Consider the following 27,809-nt stretch of genomic DNA (forward strand, 5'->3'; position numbering starts at 1 on the left):
AGCACATCACTCAGACCTTTATTAGTGTTATTTTTAGGATTACACTTGCACCTACCCTGCACAGTCTAAACTAAGCACACCGGGAGAGAGCACATAGTCTAGATTTTGCGCTGGAGAAATGGAAAAGTTACGTCTCTAGACTGAATGAGCCGAGCTGAGCTCTCGTGTTTGCCTTGCGGTGATGAGTTTTCCATCAAAAGTGACACAACCTCAGTGCATGAATGAGACCATAAGGCTACCTGCAGTATGAAGAAATACTTTCACATGCCGCAGCCCGAACTTGATCATACTAACCCTTTGGACAAACTGTGACATTAAGTCAGGGAAAAGACTGTAGAACACCTGTCTCTATGGCACTGAGTCCCTTCTGTGACCTTCATGACAGCGTTGATGTAAAGACAAGATGACTCTTATGCTAAACTACATTCACTTAAATAATTTATTAGACAGTTTTCTTTAAGCTATTAGAATCTATGATTCATGTTATAAATTATACTAGCACTTTCATCTCAGCCTGCACTGGATGTCTCAGGTAGAGTTTATTAAAAAAATATCAGTTTGATGCTGATATTTGGTGATAATTCATTTTTAAGCAGGAAACCTCAAAGAGGATGTAAAGTTTATGCAGCTTGTTTTGGTTTGAGAAAGAAATTATAGCAGTGGACTAATCTGATATGAAATTGCAGTGTTTACAAAAAAATAATAAATCCTGATCTTACTCTGTGCTGAATAAACTACAGCTGGTAATACACTGTACATATCTTAAGATTAACAGCATCCTTGAAACTCAGTCAATCCTACAATTATGGAAAGCAGTCCTTTTCATCCTGAAGGCAGTTTCAGTTTATTATATGGGTGTTTTGTGCCAGTGCTTGACCTTGGTGGGCGGTGGGTTAGAATAAGAGGTGATGGCTCCCTGACTTTCCACTCACTTTACTTTCTGTGCTCACATAATTTCCTCCCTCGATGGTGGAAAACCTCAGAAAAGTTCTGCACTGGAGCCAAAGATCAGCGTCTGCATTCAAACGCTCGGAACAGTGAATTCACTGACATAAAGCAAGCATTAAGAGTCAAGGGCAATGTGTTAAAATAACCTCGCATCGGGTCACTGTACTTCCCCCAAAATGCAATGCAATGGTGTTTTCAGTTGCAGGGAACGCGGTGAATGCCACAGATAAACAAGTCTACAACGCTGAGAGTAGATTTAAAATACCTTAGACTTACCTTCTGCGAGCAGGCGCACCGCATGCACAAAGGAGGGGTCCAAGCTGTTTTTCTCGGCCACCAATTCAGGTAAGCACTTATCTGGATGCATTATGATCGCAGCGGACCTCTTCACCGGCCGTGCAGGTGAGACTACAGGACTGCTGAGCGTCGGAATGCAACTATAAACCTTCCCGCTTCTGCTTTTTTTGGCAGCTTCACTCTACCAGTCTTAATGATCACCGCAAGCAAAATCCCTCCGGAAAAAAGAGAAAAAGAAAACAAAAACAAAAACAAAAAAACAGTCGTCCTAGGTCTCCGAGATGCTTGACTGGGAGGGTGAGTTGTGATTCAGAGGTGTGAGCCCATCTCTGCCACCGCTGCCTGCTGCCTCTCCTCGGCACCCCGCCAGACTCCCAGACTCACTGGGTCTGCAGACCGCGCTGCTCCCCGCCCCTCAGCAACATTATTGGCCTTATTCTGGGACTGGCGCTGCTGGAAAACAAAGACAGTCCCCGCTGAGAGCATACCAATTGGGCAATATGCTGGGAGGGAATGGATGAAAAAAAAAAAAAAAAAAAAAAGTTGAGGTTGCAGTTGATCGTGGGCTGCCACTGGTCCCTGCAATAATATCACACCAAGATGATGGATTCAGTTGGTTTATTAAAAGTTTCATGCAGCTTATGCTGAAAATAGACCCTTATTAAAAAGAAGTAAGGAACACTGCTATACATTTGAGGATACTGTGCAACAATACCATAAATGTTGTGCGGCTTCACTGGGTTAAAACACAAAGGGGCCTATATTTAAACCATTACATTCCACTGTAAACTCGTTATTTAGTACCAGCCACCCTGTAAGTCCTTATGAGAGCATATTATAAAGATACTGTACTATTATTTCTTGGTCTGGGGATCTCATACTGTTTGAAAAGCTGTCAGCTCAAGCCTAGATCATAACTGACTTTGATATGATAAAGACTAATTATAGCTAAATCAGTACTGTCACACTGGCAAGAGAAGGGAAAAGATATCTTATCCAACTCTTGATTCAGGCAAGGCAAATCGGAATGCACAGTGGCTTGTGAGTTTTCATAAGAGTTTCCAAAGTTCACTGCAGACCTGCCTGTTCTTCTGTCATACTGAACAATGCACTGTATGGCCCCTGGCAGTTTAGCCTGAGGGACAAAAAAAAAAGAAAAGAAAAGAAAAGAAAAAGTTATGGCCTCTTGTGTTGCTGTCCATGGTGTTGAACACCACCTGCATGACTGAGATTTCTCTTTGGGGGTGGAAGTGCTGCATATGTGGAGAACATGCATTTCTGAAGCTCTAATTTTTTTCATCACATGTATTCTAAATTAAAGCGTACCATGAGAGTAAACAACAAAAAAAGCAATTACTTCCTTTAATTGTGCTTTCTTCAGTCTGCCCTCACAGCTTCATATGTTATGAGACCTGATCTACTCCAGCATCTCTGTTAAACAATTCAGATTTATTATTGTGGAGTAAATCACTGTCTGGCATCTTACTGAAAAAAAAAAATTATGCCCCACCAGTACCTCTCTGAATTGAATTTTATGGCTGTAGGAGGGGAAAGGAGCAATAGTAATGCTCTCATTTCTTATTGCCTTTCAGCTGTGGATTTGTCTTTGGCTTAATGTATAAGTATTTGAGAATATCCCTCATTTGTTTTCTCACACTGTTAATTAACTTGTAATCCCATCTCAATATAGTCATTTTATTTCAATCTTCATTAAAAAATGGTCACACAAAAGAAAGTATTTCCTTTCGAATGTGACATACTCTAATTTCCTTCATTTTTAGAGCACAGAAAGTATGTATACTGTACCTATGCAATGCTTTTTGATGCAATAAGATGCCTTGCAGTTTATATTTGCTGGCCAGTAAAAGAGCAGAGCTGCAGTCCCAGCACAAGGGTCAGAATAAACTAAGATTTTCACTTCCTGCCCTCTAAATCATTTGAGGTGGCCTAACTGAGGCTTAAAGAGGTCAAGTCAAGAGGAACCTTTTTCTGCTTGTGAAGTGGATTACATGACACCACCTTAAAGAAGTTTTAATGTCAAGAGAAGGCTTCATTATCTCCCTGCGAAGTGCTGTCAGCAATGTAAGCATGAACGTTTGTCTCTCATGTGAAATGCCCCCCTTGTCCCCCTAGCTGCGATATTGACTTGAATCCTAAAGTCATCTGCAGCGCGGCGTGCTGCAGCTGCTTTACTTACTCACAAATTAGTTTTGAGCAGAAGAGGCTGGTGAATGACCAATTCCAGCTCTACTTGACCTTTAGAGATGATTCTGACTGCACTGATCAGAGTCAAACAGCCTGCAGGGGGGAGGGACTGCAGACAATGGCGTTAAGTGGGTGAGAGTTGATCTTGATATTCTTTATGTTTCTTTTCCCTTTATATGCAGCAATTTGGTCAAATGATTTATTGTTAAAATTAACAATCCTGTCACGTTACAGGAATGAGACACAACTATATTCGTCTGTGAAGTCTAATATTGTTCTTTTAGAGATGCTCTACTACACATCAAGGGCTGACCATTTTAATAAAATTGAGACAAATTATATAATTTCGGAGTCAGCGGATGTGCACAGAACTTTAATTATTTTAAATCTAATTGAAGTTACTGTTGTCATTATTCATTACTGCAAATTTTAGAACTGTTTTGCTCAGCTGACCTATAGCATTAAACCTATAGCACATTAAACATAAGTATAAAGCATGAAGTCACTGTACAGTAGATAGTTTGTTTGGGAGACTAAAAGACTACATCACATTTAGGTTTTAACTGCTATAAAAGAAGATATTTTATTAACCAACTTTTTTTTTTCTCTGTACATCTGTATAAATATTTTGAAATACCAAGCAGGCCTTGGAAGAGGTCAGTATTGATCGTAACTTCACACTTGCATGTCTTCACCATTATTTAAAATTAATGATTCATTTCTCTCTGAAATGAGACACAACTTTATTTTTCTGCTTGACAGCCCAAAAGAAGTTTCAGCGCCCATGTCGGCCGCACTGACACTGTCTTTGTGTTTCATGCTCGCTGGACCGTCAGTGATGTAATTTCATTCAATAAAATGATTCATGATCTTGCCGTCATTACAGTGGTTACTAATGGTAAAGATGATTATGACTGTTGTGTGTGATGTGATTTGATCTTGTAATCCTATTGTATGGTTGTAGCTGTAGACTAAAGGAGGAAGACTGAAATAAAATAAAATAAAATAAAATAAAAATAAAAAGCAGACATAAACAAACAGAATGTGCTCCTTGTCCACTGTGACATTATTGGAAGGAGGGGAAAAAATATGAATGGTTATTGCATGATACTTTGGACAAAGAATATTGTGACTCACGCTTAACTTAGACTCTCTATATTCATACTGAAGATGTTCAGTTTTTTCAAATTAGATTTAATGGATTCTTGCAGCCCTCTAGTGGTCAAAGTGAAACATTACATATTTCACTGCTACATGCATGTATTGCAGGTAGACCTTTCAAAGTTTTAACTTGTTTTTGTAGTGTCTATGTGTTGATGTCTGTAAAGCACTTTGAAACAACCTGATATAATAATTATGCTCGCCTTTCCCTTATTTTTTCCTCATGCTTTCCTTCACAGTGTGTGTATATCATTTGCATGCCATGTCACTACCTGTGTTGTGCATGTTCAGGCACTTACATTATTCAGTGTGAGGATGAGGAATCACATTCAATTATTACGTCTTTATGTGGTTTAGCGGTCATGATGACTAAGAACATTAATTTATTCATACATTTCTGGCACAGTTCTGGAGCTTGGTGCTGCTTGTCTTTGTGAGCTCAGCCCTTCTGTTCTTACCATGCTTGTGAATGGTGATTACCAAGTTTGCTTTGTTAAGCTTTTATTTATTACTCAAGTCATGCTTCCTGCCTTTCCCTATGCCTTGAAGGCCATGATAACTATGTAACCAATGCTGAAAAGCTGTTCCTATACCCATTGTGATTGCTTGGCCAAATGATAAACCTTGTCCTCTTTTTGCCCCCACTTAGCTCCGCCTTTGTCAAGCTGGACATAAAAAACCCGTAAAAAAAATGCGTTTTTAAACTCGTTTTCAAAATAAAATTGTATAACAACTATGATCTATAAACGGGAACCACTACAAATGGAAATACAGAATACTGTAGGCTGTATAGTGTACATGTGTTACACAAAAATATACATGTATCAGATTTGGCCTGTGAACTAGAATAGGAAGCCACCTGGGGGCCCCACCCTATAAGCTTTAGGTATGTTATCTATGTTATGTTTTGTACATATCTCATGTTAAAGTCTGAGCAGGAGAGACATATGAGGAGCAATAATTATTTTCACTATCCACTATAGCCACTCTAGGTAATATGTTTATAAATGGTAATGAATGTTTGAAAATATTGCATTTTTTAAATGCAAGACTGACCAGGTAGACTCAGAGAGACTGAAAGAGCTAAGGCAGGAGTGGGCAGATCACAGTGTTCCTTTGTAATGTGATTTGCAATTTATTTTCTATATTCAAAAAATAAAAAGACATTCTGCTTTGAAGCCATGTCCACTGGAGTGATGTTAATGTTTTGCAATGGCAAACTAAAAGGAAAATTGATTAGGTGGTGGAAAAAAAAAATCATGCCTTGTGCACAAAAACAGATATGGAAAAAATCTCATGCAGGTCTATCAAGCCTACTTCAGAGGCTGGTGCCTGGAGGATAGGCTTCAGGTTTTTAGACAGTCTGTTGAATTTTTGTTTAATGCCTTTGTTTTAACGGTAGTCCTGTACAATAGCTGCCCTTGCATGAATTAGAATGACAGATGAAAGAACATCTGGAAAACAGACATTTGAAACCTTTCTACGCTGATCTTTTTCCATAAGATGGTTATCCTTCAAAACTCAAACGTTCAAGTTGGCGAACACAGATTTTATTTTGAAGGGATTAACCGGAAGCCTGGCATTGAATTATATTACACTTGACACTACTGTGAAACAAGCAAGTGGCGATGGGGGGAGGGGGCGGGGGGCTAAAACACTTGTCAAGTCCCACAAAAAACACGTGAGTATGGCGGAGGGTTGCTCCGTCGGGATGAAGTGTGAAGATCGGGAAAGGTAAGAAAGGCCCAGATGTTTAATTATCATCTGTACACGCTGCCTCAACCCGCTGTTGGACATTAACAACAGACAAGTGTTGACATGCGTTTATTGTCTGGAATTGACGTCCTTACACCGACTGGTCCAAGAGACTTTAGTTCACACTGCCCGGGCTGTTCCACACGTGTCCACACGTGACATTTTTGGACACTTATGGAACTGTGAATTTCCCTTGGGGATGAATAAAGTATCTATTTATCTATGTTCTTAAAAACCTGTAGGTATCAGCTGATGGTTGCACCAGATAACTGAGGAAATCATGCAACACACAGAACCAGAGACTTGATTACAGCTAAAATAAATCAATTATAGTTGACCGGTTGATTTAATGAAGGTGTAGCCTGCATGTAACTGCAACTGATTTAATTCAAAGCTGCAGTTTGGTTATGCAGATAAATACTCACTGGAATGAATGTGTCCATGTTCTTGCTGAGGAACACCCAAAACTAAGGTACTATATGTTTACATGTTATTTACCTGGGAAGGTTAATTATGATCAGTAAAGGTTTGGTAAGAAACAAAACTGCTTTTGATGGAAATTAAGAGCAAAGTAAGAAACAAAAACATCAGTAAAATGAATGATAATCATAGTTAATTACAAAAACAAGAAGCCAGAAAACTGTGTGACTCATTTGAAAAAGGCAGCGGAAAACACAACAATGCAACTGTATTAAAAATAAGTAAAATGCACGTATACATGAAAAACATTGTTGCTCTCAAAGTGTACTTGCTCTGCTGAAAGGAAAAGTTGAAAAGAACAATTACCTGCAAATGACCGATGCATTCAAGTTTCAAAGTTCATTTTTGACCATGGAAACAGCAGCTGGCGGAACAGTCTCACCTCAAGGTCCATTTAGCAGCTGTTCTGGAGCTTTCGATCATATGACATGGTCTTGAAATTCATGTGTGAGGCTGCAGGAAAAGAAGTGTGAATTAGTCTCACATCTGAACTGAACTACAAATGTGCTTCACAGAAAATTACTGTTCAAGAACAAATTTTAATATGCAGTGCAAATAGGGAAAAGGTTGTTAGTGTCTTAAAAGGGGCCGTCTCACATATTTTGAATTAGTACAATCTTGAATTACAATTTAATTCCCCTTAAGTTGTATTTTTTAATTTCTTTTATAACTTCTGTGAAACTCCCTAAACTACTTTGTATTTTTTTTTCCCCGCAGGAACTCAAAGATGTCAGCAGTTGTAGTCGTGCACGGTGGCGCGTGGGCCATACCAAATGAACTAGCCGAGGCCTCTGTCAGTGGAGTAAAGGCTGCAGCATGTGAAGGGTTTTCTGTGCTGAAAAGAGGAGGAAATGCAGTGGATGCCGTTGAGGCAGCTGTGAGAGCAATGGAAGATAACACTGTGTTTAATGCAGGTACACTGCAATACTCATCATGGACTTATCCCCATATTTGGGAATGAATTCCAGTCACATCTGCATGATAATCAAGATCCATTTCTGATGATCGCAGTGGATTTTAGTAAAAGTTCTTTAGGCCACAGCTGGTGGTACTTTTCCTGCCTCCCAATAACCAGTTTAAAGATCAGTAATTAACAGCCAAAACTAAGCATCAACTCCCACACCTGTCCATACCTGAGCTGGTCACTGACCACCATCTTCTTCATGAATTCAGTCAGCTTGGTCTGTTGTACACTGTCTCCATCTGCTGGTGGCAATGCTAACTTCTGTTCAGACTCCTTAAAGAATCCGTGTGATGATGGTGGGCAGATGTGATGGGGCCCTCTGATTATGGGGCTCATCTTCATAATCCAGCATTAACCCCAGATGGAGTCTGCACGAATATCTAATCTACATCTTAACTAGAACTCGTCTGTCTCGTCTGATACAAAGTACGTTATATTTGCTCCCTAAAAGTAAGCTCCCTATAGACTTCCGGCAAGAGAACACAGTACTAATGAATAAACTTTCTTATAAATTCACATGTAAAACTAAATAATTTCCACTTGAGCATTATCACTGACATATTGTGAACGGACAGTATTTTTCATGAATGAATCAGTGCAGATCAACTATTAGAGCAATGATGCAAATCTTGCCAAGGCACATATAGTCAGTGTGAACACAATTATGCACCATGAAAGTCAGACAGTGACGCATTATTCATTAGTTCTGTGCTCTTTTGCCACTTTTGTACTACACTGTAGACTTGTGAGGATGTAGCGGGCAAAAACAAAATTGAATACGTGGTAACTGATAAATTTTATAGTTTTTAACCTCTGCGCACAAAGTTGGAAGGAAAACATCTCTCAGTTCTCTCGCCATATCTGTCTGTTGTTAGATTTTATGTAGTTGTTCAGCACTGGCTATGGGCCTCCAGTTTGCATTAGTACTCAACACCTCACTGGTGCTATTAGCTGTTCACAGCTCTGAGAACACCTGCATCAAATGTTTGTCTGAGCCGTTGTTTAAGTTAGTTACTGATTGTGACATTTAATTATAGGGCATGGAGCAGCACTAAATACTGATGGAGAGGTGGAGCTGGATGCCATTATCATGGATGGAAGCACGCTTGCCAACGGTGCTGTGTCTTGTGTAAAGAACATTGCCAACCCTGTTTCACTGGCACGGGCGGTGATGGAAAAGGTGCAATCTTAAATGCTCTACTCATGCCTCACTTGAACAGGAGCAGTAGGAGATCACTGATGGTTAGACAGGCATTGATTTCATGACTGATTTGGACCCTTTTTCTAATTGTTTCTAATGGCAAAAAGCTTTTGTGTGCAGTGAGCTGAGTGGTTTTACCCGTCACTGAGACTGTTACAATACATTTTCTTTTTTAACCTTTTCTTACATGTTTGCTGCCATGGAAAATCTCAGACTGCTCACACCATGTTGACAGGCAGAGGTGCTAACATGTTTGCAGAGAGCATCGGTGTGGTCACGGCTCCCACTGAGACACTGGTGTCTGAGTATGAGAGGAGAGAATGGGAGAAACACAAGAATTATGTCACTGGAGTCATGGAAGATTTCAACTGTCAGTGGTAGGCATCTCCACTATATGACTTTATTTTGACACTTTCTGGCCGTGGCTTAAATTTCCTCATAAATCTCTACACATCTATTCAGCCTCAATAGCCTGACAGTATCCTCAAATAGAACTAATGTACACTGCTAAATATAAATGGTCTGCTGTGCAGCATTACAGCTCTCCTTGCCTTATCTTTTAACTTGTGCTGTTCATTTGCAATATAGAGGCTTCTCATACTAAATACACCACGTGTATTATGTATTATGCAAACATGGTGGATGTACATTGTACATGCTTCTTCTTTTACAACTTTTCTTTGGATAATATAGTTTTTTATCTCATTCTAGGGCCCATGATACTGTGGGGGCAGTTGCTGTGGACTGTGCTGGTAACGTTGCATGTGCAACATCAACTGGAGGGATCAGAAATAAAATGGTTGGCAGAGTAGGAGACTCTCCCATTATCGGTATGACTTAATTTACTAATACTTTCCCAAGCAGCATGTTTTATAAGAATAAATAAAATTAGAATTTATTATAGTTATTTTGTCCAGACAAGTTACGATTTAAGATACGATTTACAATCACAACTGTAGCGACTTCGCAGTCCTAAGAGTCGCTGAGAGACAGAAGGATGGGCCCTATTGTCTGACGCTCTACAAAAAAAAATCCACTGAGACTTCGAACCTAAATTTAACAGGTTATTAATAAACAAAAGATAATCAACTCATGATAACATGCTCTAAAATATAACCAAAAATAATCTCAGTGATCAAAGAAAATTAGCCGTCATTTTGTAAGCTGGAAACCACCTTTTGCACAGATGGAGACAAGGTCCTCCCAGATCAGGTCCTTGTAGGAGCTGAGCATTGAGAGATATTCCTTTGAAACTTGCTCCACAATCAAAGACAACTCTGATCTTCCCTTTTATTGGATGGTAGACACCATGGTGCGGGATATACCAGATTTTACCATTGCAGCGTTCCAGCTCCTCCTCAGCCACCCTCTCTGCATAACCTTTGGTGACCAGATCATTCATGAAGGCTACGTAGTCTGCATGGAATGCTGAGTTTCTCTGCAGCCTCCTCTTCAAGTATGAAGCACGCTGCTCAACAATTTTCCTGTTGATTGGCATGTTGAGTTCCATGTTTCTTAATGGCAAACTAATCTGGTAATGACCATTCACAATCTTTGTGAATTTATGACCAGTTCCATAACCTTTTGATCCTCTCTTGATGTTCCAGATTGTTCATCCACACTGCATTCAGGGAAATCCATTTTGAACTGCTGCAAAGTTCCTCCAAATTCACAACTGAAACTCTGTTAACCAATAACTCTGGTTGCTCACAATCCAGTGCTCCCTCATTTTCCACTTTTAGAGGTCCATTCACAGTCCAGCCCAGCATTGTCCTATTTGCATAAGGTCCACCATTTACACTGCAAATGACCTCCAATGGTTCCAAAGCCTTTGGAACATTTGTCCCAATCAGCAGCTCAACATCTGCGTCTATCTCAGGCAGATACACTGATCTCAAATGAGGCCATCCATGAAGATCTCTTTCTCTACGAATATTCCTCCTGTGGACAGGCATGCGCTCCTGAGTATAAGTCTTGGGCAGGTCACAAAAGTTGTCACCTTCTAAACCTGCAACCTCCAGTCCTGAAACAATGTGGCTTCTTACAACTTTCTCTTGGGCCATAGTCTTTCCTGTGAGGCCTAGTTTGCACATCAGTGCCTCAGTGCAGAAAACTGCTGTACTTCCTTGATCCAGGGACACATGTGTTGATGATCATGCTGCCTTTCCTGGACTTAACCCGCACAGGAACAATAGGGAGTTTACAGTCATTATCACCAGCCCTGGTGAGCCCACTTGACACCAAGGTGCTGTCCTCTACCACCTCTGATTCCATTTTGGCTTGACTGGAGTTATTTTCCTTTTCCTTTGGAGGAATGTGAAGTATGCTTGGATGTTGGAGACCACATTTTACACAGGAAATCCGTTTTCTGCAAACTTTGCTGATGTGTCCAATACACAAACAGCCGAAACAGACACCCTTTTCTCTTAAGAAGCCTATTCTTCTGTTCTTTTCTCCAACTGGGGGCATGAATCCAAGGTGTGCCCTCCTCCACAGCAAAGACATGTCCTCCTGGCTGTATTTGCTGGCTGAATTTGCTCCTTTCCTTTAATCCCTGATTGTGTTTTGTTCTCCACAGAAGCCACAGTGGTGGCTAAGCTTGTTCCTTTGGCTCCAGAACGAGACTGTGGTTTGAATTTGTTCACGCCTTTATTAGTTGTCACTGAGGGAGCATCCTGTATGTTCCCAAAGACTGGATCAGTTAAAATTCTCACTTGTCTTTCAATTAAATTGGTGATGTCACTGAATGTAGCTCTCTGGTTGCATCTCTCTTGCAGTTCACAGGCTATAGTTCTCCATTTGTCTCTGAACTTGTAAGGCAATTTCCTTATAATGGTAAGCATGTTGGCAGGAAGATCAAGCTCATGCAGATATTCAACTCCTACTATGGCATTAGAACAGTCTGAGGAGAAGGCTGTAGTCCTGGAGAGCCTTTATGTCTTCCGTCTTAATAGCAAGCCATGAAAGAGCCCTTTCCATGTATGCAGAGGCAACTTTCTGTGCATTTCCAAAGTGCTCACATAACAAGGCTTTAGCTTTGACAGAGCGTCTTTCTGGGTCAAAGTGTTGGCAACTTCTCACCAGTTCCTTAGGGTGACCCCTAGTGAACTGTTCAAGGAAATAGAGTCTGTCACTGCAGTTCTCTGTATTTCTCTCCACACCATTCTCAAAAGCTTTAATAGAAGCATGATATTTTAATGGATCCCCATCAAAAACTAGGATTTCTCTTTTTGGTAATGATAAGAGACATTGCTGTTGAATTAAGAGTGATGTTATTTCATTTTGCTTTCTCATGATTCCCAGCATATTGTTTTGATTGTCATCTGTTGACCCAAATCCTGCATTCAAAGTGTATCCATATTGAGTTTCTGTGACATCACTTGCATGGTGATTCACTGAATGACGTTTAGGTTCCTTAACTGACACAGGCTCACACTGAGTGAATGAAGGTGCAGTTTTCTCTGGATGCAAGCAGTCATGTTTAGCTTCCCTTTGTTTCACTGAACACTGAATACAAGTTCATTCCATCTGAACACCTTGTGGAATTCTTTCCACTAAGGATGCTCTGAGACCTTAACACATTTAATTTTGCCGTATGTGCTGAAATGTCTTCATCCATTTGAAGCTGCTCCTTTTTCCTTTTCATACATTCCTCCTGTTCATGTTTATCTTTTAACAGTTTCTGTCTTGCCATTAATGCTGCCAAGTCAGCCTCGGCCTTCAGACGTGCAGAAGAAGCAGTAGAAACAGCAGACTTTCTTCTGGTAGAAGAGTTTTTGCTTCCCACGTTTGATACACTGTCGTTTAGTTTTACGTCATCTTGCATGTTCTCTGTACTGAGTATTGATGCAGCCTGAAATGGAACATGAGGTTCATCCTCTGTTGGGCATTGAAGCACTTCCTCATTTATTGCACCTGGATCAGATTGAGGTGGGTTGAGGATGTTATGTTGTTGTGATTCCCCTGATTCACTCAGCCAGTTTATAACATCCTCTTTAAATGTGTCGCTGTATTTCATGATACTGGAAAACCATTCATTTTGTCTATTTTGTTCATCCTCCATGAGCAAAGGAATCAAAACTTCATGTGACACAGCAGCATTTTCACAAAGTTGTTTTTAATTCTTCAAAATGGGACTGAACTTGTGAAACATTTTCCTTTGTTTTCATAAGAGATTTCATTTCTGGTATGAGTGCTTTCATTTTATTCACAATGATTTTGCATTCATGTTGAAGCTTTTTGATCTTATTTGCCCAGGCTTTGGCTGTGAGTTTGCTTTGGCTTTTCCCACACTCCATTTCAGCAGGATGTAATTCACTCATTTTCCTTGATTTCCTTTTGATTATTTCTCAGCATATGCATTTAAAACACATCCATTCCACAACTTGCAACATCAGCATTTATTTACACGCTTCCTCTTTTAATTTCCGTTTGATTTTCCATCAATGTATTGTTTGTGCATTTAAAAACACATCCACAGACAAAAACTAAATTTATCAAACACAGATCATCCACATTGAACGCAGCAGCGGAGCAACATCAACTTCGGAGACAGAGCGCAGATTTACATTTACAGCTCGAAGATAACTTCAGCATCAGAATACATTGCGCCGAAGAATCTAATCCTCCATCAACCAGACAATCGTTCCCAATTTACAATCAGCAGTCAATATACAAGCCGCGATCCTTTCATCAACCAGACAATCGTTCCCAATGAACAATCAGCAGTCAACATACAGGCAATCCCTCCACTGATATGCGGCCTCCACGCTCACATCCACAGGTGAGCTCACCTGGCAGTAGTTCGCTTTGACAGCGGCTCCTTAAACTTCACTTTCACAACCAGCGCCTACCTCCATGCTTTGTCTCCGATGTCTGTATTTCGTCCTCTTCCTGTTTTCGTCCTCTTTATTTCGGCTCCGTCAGATGCTTATGATTGTGACTGAAATTAATGCCTTTTTTTGTTGACAAAATGTAGCGACTTCGCAGTCCTAAGAGTCGCTGAGAGACAGAAGGATGGGGCCAATTGTCTGACGCGCTACAAAATAAAAAATCCACTGTGACTTCGAACCTAAATTTAACAGGCTACAAAAGATAATCAACTCATGATAACGTGCTCTAAAATATAACCAAAAATAATCTCAGTGATCAAAGAAAATTAAAGGTCAACAAAAATTACGGCGACCCATCCGATCTCTCTCTTTCAAACAAAAAACAGAATAACAGGTGATATCACCTAATATACACGCCCAGAATCATGTGACCCTCTAACCCCCCAATCAACATGATCACATAAACAATATCCTAATAAACAAAAAACAAACAATATCCCTTAACCTTACTACTAATAGAAAATATACATAATACATTCATGGCTCCTACAACAACTCTGTTCATTTTTGTTGAGTTTAATTTATCTCTCTTGTAAACAAGGCTGTGGAGGATATGCAGACAACTTCAGTGGTGCAGTGTCTTGCACCGGTCATGGAGAGTCCATTCTTAAAGTCACACTGGCCAGACTCATTCTTTCACATATTGAACAAGGTAAAATATCATGCTTTTACTTTAACTCTCTACATGAAGACAAGCCACATATGTCAGACTGCATCTGATCTTAAAATACGTTGATGCCACATTTGTGTTCTTGTGGATAATCATTAAAACACCAAACAGTGAAATAGATGAATGAAACAGATGAATATGCTGTGAATGCCTTATTAGTTAAACAGAGTAATTACAGTATTGCATCATAGCTTGTCACAGTTATTAATTTTTTTTTTTTTTTGTGTGTGTGTATGTATGGTAGTGCAGAATTAAGTTTTTTTGAGCAGGTTTTGATTTGATCATATGATCAACTATGGCTGCAATTATTAATTGAGGAGTTAGATGAGTGTGAAGAAATTAGATACTGCGGGACTCAAAGAATGAAATGTTGTCTTACCTGTGTAAAGAGTTTCCACTTTGATACATACAGTACATAGATGTTTTCATCTATTTTCATATTTTCTTCTTCCCCCATTCAGGTAAATCAGTAGCAGATGCTTCACAGTTGTCTCTGAAGTACATGGGAGATCGTGTTCGAGGTGCAGGTGGTGCGATTGTAGTTTCTCCTTCGGGGCAGTGGGCAGCCACATTTACCACAGAGCGGATGGCTTGGGCAGCTGTGGAAAATGATGTTCTGTGGTATGGATTAGACCCAAATAAAAGATTAAAAGAACAGTTGTCCAAATAACCATTTTAACTCTTTTAATAACCATTTTTCCCTCCTTATTAGTAATTGAATTTAGCATTATATTAGGGAATGATATTTCAAATATGTTTTCTACTAATTTACTACTGTTGTCTGTAGCCAGATTCAATAAGTAGTGTTTTCTTTTTTCTAATCTGTGATCACATATAGTGAAACATAAACTGTAAAAGATGGATAAGATAAATATTACAGTACACAAATCTTGCGACCTCTCAGTCACTGTTTATCTTTTTGCATATTATATATGCAGATTTAGGATGTCTAATGTATTTTATTGAAATTTCTTTAACAATGTTTTGCTTTTTCTACATTTTTTCCAAATAACTGCAGAACTAGGGGGGTCTGGAGGTCTCGCTCTTGAAAGACTATTAAAGATGCATAATGCAAGATAGAATAGAATAGAGTACACTTTGTCCAGCCGAGGCAGGGGAATTGTCTTAGGTCTCACCCAAAAAAGTAAAAATTTAAACATATCCACGTTACATCATATTAACAATAGAGATAGCACACATCAAAACCAATCGTTAAGTTGCTTGTAGGCCCACACCCCCAAAACCAAACTTCACTCTCAGCAGGTGAATGTGAAAACAACCTTAACACATATATCACTTTGCATGGTGAAGCCCAACATCAAAATGTAAGTGACACAATTATATTAAATGTTAAATTTTTTTTTTTATTGATTAGCACTCAAACAAATGAGCTCTTAAATCTGAGACAGTCAACTGATACAAGTCCTGTATCCCTGTGAAATGTATTTGACTTTTTTTTTCAGTTTCATTGAAAGTTGTTTGGTTTTCAGTGCTCAAGAAACTCTAGTAAACTGCTGTTGTTAACATAACAATAGCCTCATTTAGGAGCCTCCAGTTTATTTGGCCTGCAGCATTGTTGGCCTGGCTTCATCCTTTGAAACAATGGCTGTTCAACCAGAGACACTTGCTGTATACAAGACTGATTCAGAATTAGAATTAGATAGCATGAACATTTGCTCCCACTGTAATTTAAGATATGAGGGCAGCTCTGAATGGCTTGTTTACTTGGTGAAAAAAAATAAAACAAAAACAACTGGAAACAGTTCAAAGCGAATGTTTTTATAGAACTTAAATAATACCTTTGACAGCAGTGTCCTCCTAGACTGGATGAATATATTTTTAACCTTATTTTTAATTTACAAATTTTTCATTACTTGTTTTTGTTAGAAACAGAAATGTAGATTAATGTGGATCCTGTAGTTAGAGGATGTAGATGAGCAGTGAAGGTTTTCAATCTTAATTAAAATATTGAAATATTATTCATTGTAGGGTAATTCCTATCCTGCAGTGTGGTTATATGGACTTCTGACTTGCTTTCTGCCTCTGTTTTTCTTTTATATATCCATTATACTTCATGGTTTATGAATGCAGCATTTTTATGCAATAGACAAAGGCTAGAACAGAGCCTGTTTTTCATATGTAAAAATATTTTAATTTCCTTTCCAGGCAAGAAAATGTCAAAAATTTTACTGTGTCCCTATAATAAATGGAAATAAATTAACGTGTTCACAGGGAGCTTCTTTAAGTGTTTCTTTCCTCAACGTGGGACTCTGTAATGCTTTTGAACAGTTGAGTCAGACAACATAGTTCGCTCTTTATGACAGCTGACCGGTCTGAACAGTTGTTTACAATGCATAAAGACCGAGAAGCTACCGACTGTAGGCAAGTGTGGTGTCTCTGCTATCAGCTGCCATGCTACCTGTAAACACAAGCCACGTGACAAGCGGCGCTGCCTGTCAGGGGCTTTGCAGCACCGGGGGCGAATGACGGCGGAGTTAGAGGAAGTTACTGAGAGCAGCTGTGCTACTATGTAACCTTACGCGAGTTGGAAACGGCTTTGCAGCGAGAGAAAGGTACGAGTTTTACAAATGTGAACTCAGATATTTCTAAATATTCAAACTGCAAATCGTTGGAACAGTTGCATGTGGGCGTGCTCGCCTAGCAGCGCTCAGGCTACAAACAAACTTGGTATCTAGGGCCTATGCTAACGCGACTTAGCTAGCCTGAATGACAGATTTAGCATCGAGCTGTGTAACTAAATATCCACATATTTTGCGCAACGTATGTGAGCTTTCCTGGCACACACGTTTATTAAAGTAAATGCCGTTGATAATAACGGCGCTAGGGTATAAAAGAGTGAGTTGCCTTGGAAGGCAACTTCCTCAAGTTCCCGTTAGCTTGCTAACATACATTACTAACGCGTTCTGCAGCGGGTTGTTGTTAGCCGTCCGATCAAGTTAGCATGCTAATTAGCAAACACCTCACTGGCAGAATCTGGCCACACATACTTAGTGTTACATGTAGACATTGAGTTATATCAGGTGAGATTAAGTAAACTCGCCTACAGACCTACACCAGTCTATTTCAGATTTAAGTTGCTAACGTTTTGGTTTATGGACTACTCAGGTCTGGCCTGCTCCAGTTGAGCAGTTGTGTTTGATTTAAAAACGTCAACTTGCAGGTCATTTTACATTAGCCTGGCTCTTAAAAGGCGTCCTAAGTTAGCCCTGGGGATAGTTTTCGTGCGCTTACTTAAACGTACATTTAGTTTATCGGCAGTGCACAGTTTGGGCCAATGTAAACACTGAAGAACCACGGAAATGGGGAAAAGAGAGAGAGAGAAGCTAGCGACGTTGGCTTAACGTAGCTGGACAGTAAACCATGTAGCATTTACAGCTGATGGAGGCTAAGTTTTGAGCTAACTGGCCCTCTATGTCCAACAACTTTAGCATTTATTTAATGTATAGTAATGTCTCTAATGTAACCGACAATATACAAGTACTTGAAACTTTGTACTTTAAGCTTTCCATTAATTATATCGAGGAGTTGTCTCAAATTAGTTTGGCCTTCGAATGATGTTGTACACCATTCATATCTGTCTCACAGCATTATTGACATAATTTTACTTTATCAAAATGGGTTACTTAACATGTTTTCCCTGCGCTCTGTTTGTGTTGTTTTTATGCAGGAAGGGCAGCAGCATTCATGGATATTGTGGACACCTTTAACCATTTAATACCCAGTGACCAGTTGGATGATTCTCTGGTAATAGGTCAGAATTTGGAGTGTGAAGCCAGCAATGAGTTTGGGACAGGACTCCGACTGGAAGATTCACTGAAGAACATGCTTAGTGACAAAGATCCCATGTTTGGATGTGCAAGCTCTCAGTTCAATCTCCTGGACAATGAGGACTCTGCTTTTCAAGTTACTAGCTCCACAGGTATGTCAACAGACAAAACAGGTGGTAAGAAATGTAGAGTTGTACTGAACCCCAGACTCTGATGTAAAGATGGGTAACATATAGTACTATCAAGACTTCTCATGACTGCTTCACAATAAAAGTCAGAATTAAGTGGAAAAGTTGACAGAGGAAGTTTTAAATGTACATAAACAGCTTTCTAACTTTATTTATTTATTAATCAGCAGCACTTTTGCAATGGTTTTGCAGATAATGGTTATGAATTGTATTGTGCTTTGTAAAGTAAAACACTTCATCTAAGGCAGGTGTCCTTGTATGGTGATATGCAGGGAAAGTCCTCACTGTCAACATCTGTTTTCTACACAGATATTTTTGAGTGTTTGAAATCAAAAATCATGACACAAATTGGTTTTTGGTGAATGTGTTTCACAGCAACATTGCAAATGTGCCATAACTTTTTTAGTAGATTATTTGCCCCCTATATTGACACACAGGGAGATCAACTACATGTATTTCTTTCCCTGTTTTTCGCAGGTCTCGATGATAAAACACCCCCAGGTCTCAGCAGTGAACTGACGGCTGCAGACACCACACAAGTCAAGCGACCTGTTGGCAGGTCGAAGAGACGGCCACGTAATTCAGTACACGGTAACTTGGTGCTTGTTTACATTTCTGTCTCCACCGTATGAATTCTTTCAATTAGAGATGGTTTGACACATTTTTCCATACTTTGCTTCTTCTTGTTGAAACAGAGTGCAGTGGTGATACACAACCTGCTAACACATCCACCAGCGCAATGACCCGAGGACGACCAGGAAGGAAGCCAGCCAACAGGCTACAGAAGTCATTTCTCATTGAGAAAGGAGTTAAAGGCGCCCAACTGAAGAAAGAATTAACTCTAGGAGGGCGTGTCAATGTTAATGATATTGATGGTGGATTATGGCTAAATCCTACAGTTGTATTGAGACGACTGACAGTCACGATTGGGGGATTCAGGATTGAGTTGCTTCCAGGGCCCTCTTATGCACAAAGCGTTGATACAAGTCAGGCAGCATGCTTTGACGATGGTATTTCGTATGGTGGGGACATAGGTTTTGCCATGTTGCCGGATGATGCTGTCAGTGTACAGAATCCCATACCTGAGAAGGTGGCAGAGATGGATGTAATTCAGAAGAGCTCTGCCGATGATGCAGCCCTCGGGTTGGGCCCGTATGTGAACCCTAATGACGTGCAGACCTCCAACGGGAAAGTAATGGGGAGCCCCTGCACGCAAGAGACAAAGCTTGACAATCAGAGTGTTCCTGGAAAGCAAAATCCGGTCAATAAAGGAAAGGATGACATCAAACAGCCACAAAGCAATGAGAACAACAGAAGTACTGTTTGTAAGCCTGATGAAAAGGAAAAGCAAGGGACTATGGCTAAAAATATACTTAAGTCTAAACAAGGACTGACTCCTAACAAGAATAAGGACTTGGTTTCATGTAAACCAAGCAACATGATTAAGGAGCATAAAGTATCCCAAAACACGCCATCGAAAATCATCCAAAGAGGTGACCTGCACAAAATGAAATCTCTAAAGGAAAAGAAAGACACTGTACCATTGAAAAGGCCTGCAGAGAACACCCAAAGTGAGCATGCTACTAAAGTGCAAAAAATACAAGGCACAGGAGACAGTAAAGTGAAGCCAAAACTATCAAGTCCACCCAGCTCAGTAGTGAAGAAGAGCCCATCATCTGGCAGCCGTGTTGGTGATCAGCAGGCACCAACCAAACATGCTCCTCCTCACAACAGCGCCAAAGCTGAGACTGCTCAACCAGGGCACGGTCGTCCAAGCCATACATTAAAACCACCTGAAGAAGGAGGGCAGGAAAAGCCCAAATTGAAAAAGCCAGAAAAGATCTTTCAAAGACAGAAAAGCAAAACTGCGAGAAGTATCTCTGTGGATGAGCCGCAGCTGTTTATTCCAGATAATGCTCCTGTTGTGAAGAAGGAAACAGCTGAGGAGCAGCCTGCTAACAGTGAGACCGTATGGGATGGAAACAACTGCTGTGGGCTGTGCAAGAAACACCACAATAACACGTACGTCTTGCTCTTCACCTAAAAATAGAAAAGAATTGTACAGTATAAAAAGGCATACTGTTGTTTTCTCACTCAGACTTTGTTAGTGTATGCTGTGGATTTAACAGGGCAACAGTTTTTTCTGTTTGTTAGAGAACTGTGAACAGCATTGAACTGTTGATAGTTCTTTACTCAGCACAGCATGCAGTATTGGGGAGATTTTAAGACTAGAGATGATAGATGTGATGGAGAAAAGGTGCACGTAAATGAACCACAATATTTGCACAATTATAAGATGACCCTGACTGCATTATTCTGTTGTCTGGTTATAACGAACAGATGTGTGGATTACCAAAAGGAAATTTTAATATTGGTGTAGGTTGTGTGCCATATTAGGGTGTACTCCGGTGCCCAGAACACTCATTTGAAAACACACCTTTAATGACAGCTGTACTTTTCCCAGGTTTATGGTAGGCTGTGGTCGCTGTGACGACTGGTTCCACGGCGACTGCGTTGGTCTCGACCTGACGAAAGTACGTGAAATGGAGGAAGAGGACCAGATGTACGTGTGCTTGAAATGCTGTGAGGAGGAAAGCAAAAAGGTGGAGCCTGAGCTCCAGAGTGCAGAAAAAGCAGAAGTTCAGGCAAAGACTGAAGTACAGGATCCTAAGCTGCCTCCCAGGCCCAGACCAGGACCTTCCCAAACACTCACATCAGGGGGGGTCAGACCAGTAAGAAAGGTAGGCACTGTCCCTATGAGTTTTTCTAATAAAAATGTTTGGTCATGCATCAAAGAGATTAAAGTCTTTGACATACAACAGAAATTGTATTTGTTCCCCCAGCTAATTCATCATCTGATATTAATCATAGCCAGTGTTACTACTACACAAGGGTTTGTTGTCTTTTTTGCTTTTACTTTGCAGGAGGCTTGCACATGGGTGTGTGGTTAACAGAGTGTACTCACTAAAGTGTAGTAGATTTTCCAGCACATAAAACGCACCCAGAATAACCTTTGGCTGAGGGATTATAACATTTCATATGTTACCTTTTTTTTAATTTTGTTGATAATTTCTCTCTTAATGGCTGCAAATATTAGTAAAATAACTAATGTGCTTTTTGCACTTCTCTCCTAAAATAGGATCCTGACCGAAAGCAGTCCACCGATGTTAGAGATACAGCTCATAAAACAGGTATGTTATTACAGTATTGTAAACAAGAAGGCAACAGCATAGGGTGACAACAGTTTTTTTTTTTTAATTTAAAATGAAAACTTTATTAGACCTTTTAGACAAATATCAGCACCACATATGCTCAAGACGTTAAAAATAGGGCTGTTAATTATATATCAACACAGCCAGAAAATAAGTATATGAACTACACTATTAGAGTCTTCTGAAACCAAATATAATACTGGAATGCTACAACTACAATATGCTGGTGACAGGTGAGATTTGATTGCAGTGTGGTGGTACATGTGGGTGTAGCATGTCGCCGGTGTAAAAATACCAATGAAAGGCGGTGTATATTTAAAACAATGCAGGCGGATTTTGTCATAACCCCAGAAATTGTCTCCCAGCTCAATATTTTGGATGTTTTGAAAACATCTAGTGAGCGGGGAGGACATTTCAGGAGTCGCAAACACTGTTGGGCATTACTCTCAAAATAGCTGCACACAGTTTTGTTGTGTTGCTTCTGTTGTTGCTGTGGGCTTCCATATTGGGAGCCCAATGCCAGTATCAGCTTGCTCCCTAATGCAGTTTGTCTACACACTGTCGTGGTCAGATTGTCTTGCTAAAGGTCATTCACAGCTACATCTACAACCTGCTTTCTTGGTTGTATACAGAACAAAAAGGGAAAAAAATCTCATTAGATAACAGCTAAAGTTGCAAACATTTTTCATATCAGTTGTCTGCTTGTCATAGTTTTGTGTCTTACAATTTTGTATTATAACTCTATAACACTATTTTGTAACCCATGTCATCACAGAGTTCCCTCACCTGCTCACTAGATATTATCATTCTGTCCTCATAGGTGTTCAGCTGAAACAAGAGACAAAAAGTAAGACTCTGTCTTCGGCTTCAAAGAAACCTGTGTCTGTGGAGGCAATCAGGCGAAGTGTGCGTGATTCTCTGAAAGAAATCCTTATACAGAGGTAAGCATTTCATGACTAAAAGTCATTAAAAAAAGTTGTGTAAGTGATGAAATTTAATTTACATTGTATTTTACTGAAAAACTTGACAATTACCTAAGTGTATTAAACATGTGACACTCTGCCTTTTAGGTTGAAGGAGTCTGATTTGAACGTCTCAGTGGAGAGGGCCTCTGAAGTTGCTAAGAAGACAGAGAGAGAACTTTTTCACTTGTATAAAGACACTGACAACAAATACAAGAACAAGTATAGAAGCTTAATGTTTAACCTCAAAGATACTAAAAACAATGTAAGTATGTTTTTAGATCACACATGGTCTACGTGTAAAGTGTATTGGTGTTGTATATAAGTTTTAATATAAACGTAGTTCAAATTGCTTTATCTTAATTTACTTTAATTTTATATTTTTAGGTCCTTTTTAAGAGGGTTCTCAAAGGGGAGATCTCTCCAGGTAACTTAATTCGAATGAGTCCTGAGGAACTGGCATCGAAAGAATTGGCTGCTTGGCGACAAAGGGAGAACCGACATGTGAGTAATGTTAAGTCTTTGCTGTAGTTTCTCAGTTGCATAAATTCACCCTGATAACTCACAGTAATTCATCTAAATGTTCACAGTGATTCTGATATGAAAGTTAAACTCAGCAAGTAGTATTAACATAATGTTTTGATATTTACTTTATTTTCAAGGATGGTTGTATTTTGGAAAGCTGAATTTTCAGTTGTCCTCTAAAAAGCAAAATAAAAAATCTTCATTTTCCAGACAATTGAGATGATTGAAAAAGAGCAAAGAGAGGCAGAGAGACGACCCATCACTAAGATCACACACAAGGGCGAAATTGAAATTGAAAGCCAAGAACCAGTGAAAGCACCGGAGCCTGCAGAGGTAAAGAACACGTCACATATCACTCTGCATTATATACACAAGTATAAGAGGCTGACGTGTCAGCTTGAATTTCTGTTTTTCCCTCTCTTCTCAGCTGGAGCCTCCTCCCAAAGTGACAGATGTCTCAGCAGAACCTCCAAAAACCCCAGAGAAGAAAGCAGAGAGTACTAAGACGGAGAAAGACACTACCAGCGAGCACAAGTCTCACTTATTTGATCTACACTGCAAAATCTGCACAGGTAAACGCTGACACGAGCAAAAATCAATCCTCAGCTCAGCCACAAAACTCTGTCTTTAGCAAAACATCTTTCTCACTGTCCTTAGTTACAGACTTGTTACTTTTTTCTTCTGTAAGGTCGTATGGCGCCCCCTGTGGAGGAGGCACCCACCAAAGTGGTCAAAGTTGCCACCACAGTTGTTCGGAGACAGTCCACCAGAACAGACGAAACAAAGAGCACAACTCCACCCGCAGCTGACGAGGACCTGCACCTCACTGTTTTAGAGGAGAGCTTTAGAAACGCTCAGTCAGGCTATGATGGAAGGTAAGCTGCTATTTCCGACGCTCTTTGTGGTTCTTGTGTGTTTCATTGGTTTTTGCAAAATTACTCCATTGCTGTTATGTCTGTCACAGGTCAGATCACGTAACTGGAAGAGACGAGGAGGCCACTTTCCTTTCCAACCTGAAGTCCATGTGGCGAGGATTCATTCACATGCACTGTGTGGCAAAGCTTGTGACAAAAGCTTTCCCAGTCTCTGGCATTATAGATAACCTGACTGAGGTAAAGCGGACACAACTGAACATATTTAGAGTTTTAATAGCTGTTGAAAAGTACTGTCAGTAAAGTTTGATCTTTTTTTCTCACCAATAGGACCTTCCAGACAGCATTCTAGTCGGCGGGAGGATAAGTCCACAGACGGTGTGGGATTACTTGGAGAAGATTCGGGCAAGTGGAACAAAAGTGAGTTTTTGTCAGCTTTCAGTTCAGTCATTAAATACAATCAGCCACAATTACATATGGTTCATTGCGATCAAAAGCAGCTCAGGCTTAAATCCAGACATTTAACAACCAGATTTGTAATATCGAGATGCATCTTAGAGCTGTTTCACTGAATCATTGTTCTACTTTTTCTCTTATTTAAGGAGGTGTGCCTGATTCGCTTCTCCCCTGAGACAGATGAAGATGAGATCTCCTATACTCTTTTGTACGCCTACTTCAGCAGTCGTAGGCGATTTGGGGTGGTGTCCAATAACCTGAAGCAAGTAAAGGACATGTATCTCATTCCCTTGGGTGCCACCGAAAAAGTTCCACATCAGCTTGTTCCCTTTGATGGGCCAGGTAACCTGAATGCTGGACCTATTTTCACATAGATCATCATTTTCTTTTAGTAAATTACACAAACATTCTGATCTTTCAAACTCAATTAATCTTTTTAATTTGACAGGTTTAGAAAACAACCGTGCCAACCTTCTCCTTGGACTCATAATTCGCCAGAGATCGAAAAGGGATTTTCTCCCCGTGGACATGACTGAAACTGCGAGAATTATTCCTGAAGTCAAGCCCACCCCTGTTTCCACTAAAGAAACCAGAGAAACAGAAGAGGATGAGAAATTTTTCCTCTCTTCCTTGACTACTGCTCTTAAAAAAGAGAAGGACAAACAGAAGGACAAACCACTTAACACTACTGAAGATGTTGATGAGCCAGTGACAGCGGCTTTGGAAGAACCATCTGCATCAGAAGAGACCAACAATCAGGAACCACAGAAACCACTGCGCTTTCTTCCAGGTGTGTTAGTAGGCTGGGGTGGGGAACTTCCACCTCTGCCAGAGTTTGGAGGAAAACCTGCAACAGCTGTGGAGGATGCCCCAAAGACCCAAACAGCTCAGAAGACAGAGACATCAGCTGGAACGTCAAAAAGTCCAACAGCTGCTGCACCACGAGAGCGCTTTGTCATCAAGAAGAAAGAGGTTAAACCCGCTAAGGCTGAACTGGAGCTCTCCAGCCCGACTGATACAGCCACTGCTAACAACTTAACAGGAAAAGATGCTGCGGTGGTGACCCATGGTGTGCACGTTTCTCTGAAAGATAAGCCTCCAGACGTATCGACTGAAGCGTTCCTGGCAAGCTTGTCAACAGCTCCAAGTGGGACTGAAACTAGCAGCGCTGCCTCTGCAAACAAAGGCGATGCTGGCCTTTTGTCTGAAACTGAAAAAGGAACGTCTGAAGGGAATTCTTTGTCGCAGTCAAAGTCCCAGGCTGCTCCAGATCACACAAACAGCTCAAAACCTCCTTTAAGTGGAATATTGAAAAAATCCTCAGCATATTCCAGTGTGAATGAAGATAAAACAACGGTGCTACAAAAGGATAAAGCCAGCCAACCGCCTCCTTCAAGTCCTAAACCTGTTCCTGTGTTGAGCAGCATTAGAAATGATCCAGTTACACCATTTCACCAAGGATATTTACAGCTTTCTCAGGCCAAGAACAAGCCAGAAGAACAAAACCAAACTGCTATTCAGTCATTTCCTAATGAAAAGGAAGATCCCGGCATGTCCCAGACTGGCACTGCAGTAACTCCAACACTATATTCTCCTGCAGTGCAGGGACCACAAGCAGCACCAGGTATCCCAGCATACAACAGCGCAGCACCTTCCCCACTGCAGCAGCAACAGCCTCAGGTACTTGGCAGCTACGACTACCCAAGTGGCACTCTTCCGAACACGTTCTCTGCCCCAAACACCCAGGATCAGAATCACAGTACACCATGGGCTCAGGATAGCACTTCACATGCTCTTCCTGGACTTCAGTCACAGTACCCTGAGAGTTACTCTCAGCAACCTCCATTCCTGGCCAAAGAGTTCAAGCATCTAGAGGAGCGATACAGTGACCCGTGGGAGAGGCCGCGAAACACGGAGGACAGAGACCACCACGGGAGGCACGGCCACCACAGGGACTCCCATCACGGGAAGAAGAGCCGACACCACGACCGGGAGCGGGAGAAAAAGCACGATCGCAGCCATGACGACAAGTACAGAGACAGGAGCAGGCACCACGGACACTCAGAGGACCGTTACAGTGAGAAGAGGAAAGAGAGGCACCACAGCGATGACTACAGCAGCCGTCACAAGGACAGACACAGACATAGACGGGACTCTGATTATGAGAATGGACGGAGAAGTTCAAAAGACAGTTACTCATAATTTTTCTTTTTTTTTTTTTTTTTTTTAAAGGCTTGCTATCGAATGTTCAGAGCTCTAAGGACTGTTAGCTTGTTGGTCACTTAGCTGGTTCAAACCACCTCAGCTGTAATGGCTGCCTGTGGAGTTGTTTGTTGTTCTATACATGAGTCTCCAGCTTATAAACCATTTCCTTCATAGAGGTTCCAATTTATGTTATTGACAGTACAGCCAAAACGAGATATCTTTTGAGTGGGACTATGAAGATTATCACAGATACTCTTCAGACCAAGAACAACTTGGAACATTTTCAGATTTTTAAACTTTTTATTGTCTTGTTCATGATGAGCTGCTGTACTGACTACAAATGATCGGTAAATGTTTTCAGTATCGTGGTAACATACAGCACACGTGTGGACCATTTGGTGAGAAGTTTTAAGTTGAACTCAAACATTTGGAATGAATGTAACAGAAAACATTTAACTGAGGATAGATTTAAACAGCAGCTTTGTTTTTTTTTTTTGACTTAATTTCTTTTAAATTGCTTAAATATTTTATAAACTTACTTTATATTGAAAAAGTATGTACATTTTGGCTTGTAATATACATTAGAGATGATGTGTGCCTTTGCACTGTGTGTTTATGTACAGTTCGTAATAAAGCTAATCCTTTTTTATTGTTGATTATAAAATAAACTTCTCATATGTTTGTATTAAAGGTAAAAACCACCTGGATACTGAATTTACATTGTACTGTTGCAATGATTTTAGACAGTAAAATGATCTACAACAGATGTCTGCCGAGGAATCAGAAATACAGAACTTGAATTCATGTTAGATGAAGTGTTTTTGAAATTTGTTCTTTTCACAGCTCTGAATCTGACAATGTACCCGTATACCAGTAAAATCACTGTGATAAAAAAAGTGCGATGACAACTGAGCTGTAAAATGTTGAAGAATCTAGTTTGTCGTAGGGTATTATAAAACACAAATAATAGCAAGTTTAAGATTGTGTCTCGAGGGGAATTTTCGGCTACTGCAGATGCAAGGCGTTAC

At 40.3% G+C, this 27,809-nt stretch overlaps 3 protein-coding genes across 3 annotated transcripts in view; 2 read left to right on the forward strand and 1 right to left on the reverse strand.

Annotated features, from left to right (window-relative positions):
* khdrbs2 (KH domain containing, RNA binding, signal transduction associated 2) overlaps window positions 1-1,315 on the reverse strand; it is a 54,997-nt gene extending 53,682 nt beyond the window's left edge. Inside the window, exon 1 of the mRNA XM_041050253.1 lies at window positions 1,225-1,315. Within this exon, the coding sequence (XP_040906187.1) occupies window positions 1,225-1,315 (91 nt within the window). The remainder of the gene's footprint in view (window positions 1-1,224) is intronic.
* Window positions 1,316-6,291: 4,976 nt separating this feature from the next.
* Window positions 6,292-15,394, forward strand: si:dkey-103j14.5 (isoaspartyl peptidase/L-asparaginase). Its single transcript, XM_041049700.1, has 7 exons — window positions 6,292-6,345; window positions 7,564-7,760; window positions 8,848-8,990; window positions 9,225-9,388; window positions 9,723-9,841; window positions 14,445-14,555; window positions 15,035-15,394. The coding sequence occupies exons 1-7, from the start codon at window positions 6,299-6,301 to the stop codon at window positions 15,241-15,243; spliced, it is 990 nt and encodes a 329-aa protein (XP_040905634.1). The 5' UTR covers window positions 6,292-6,298; the 3' UTR covers window positions 15,244-15,394.
* A 1,639-nt stretch (window positions 15,395-17,033) lies between these two features.
* phf3 (PHD finger protein 3) lies at window positions 17,034-27,744 on the forward strand. The gene is made up of 16 exons (XM_041049699.1): window positions 17,034-17,146; window positions 18,262-18,513; window positions 19,027-19,140; window positions 19,245-20,571; window positions 21,014-21,290; window positions 21,689-21,740; window positions 22,582-22,702; window positions 22,832-22,988; window positions 23,111-23,227; window positions 23,459-23,581; window positions 23,676-23,820; window positions 23,937-24,123; window positions 24,213-24,360; window positions 24,451-24,540; window positions 24,723-24,918; window positions 25,025-27,744. Exons 2-16 carry the CDS (start codon window positions 18,279-18,281, stop codon window positions 26,776-26,778), a joined length of 5,043 nt encoding a protein of 1,680 aa, XP_040905633.1. The 5' UTR covers window positions 17,034-17,146; window positions 18,262-18,278; the 3' UTR covers window positions 26,779-27,744.
* Window positions 27,745-27,809: the final 65 nt, after the last annotated feature.

The sequence above is a fragment of the Toxotes jaculatrix genome, chromosome 11 (assembly GCF_017976425.1).
Source record: "Toxotes jaculatrix isolate fToxJac2 chromosome 11, fToxJac2.pri, whole genome shotgun sequence".
NCBI lineage: Eukaryota > Metazoa > Chordata > Actinopteri > Toxotidae > Toxotes > Toxotes jaculatrix.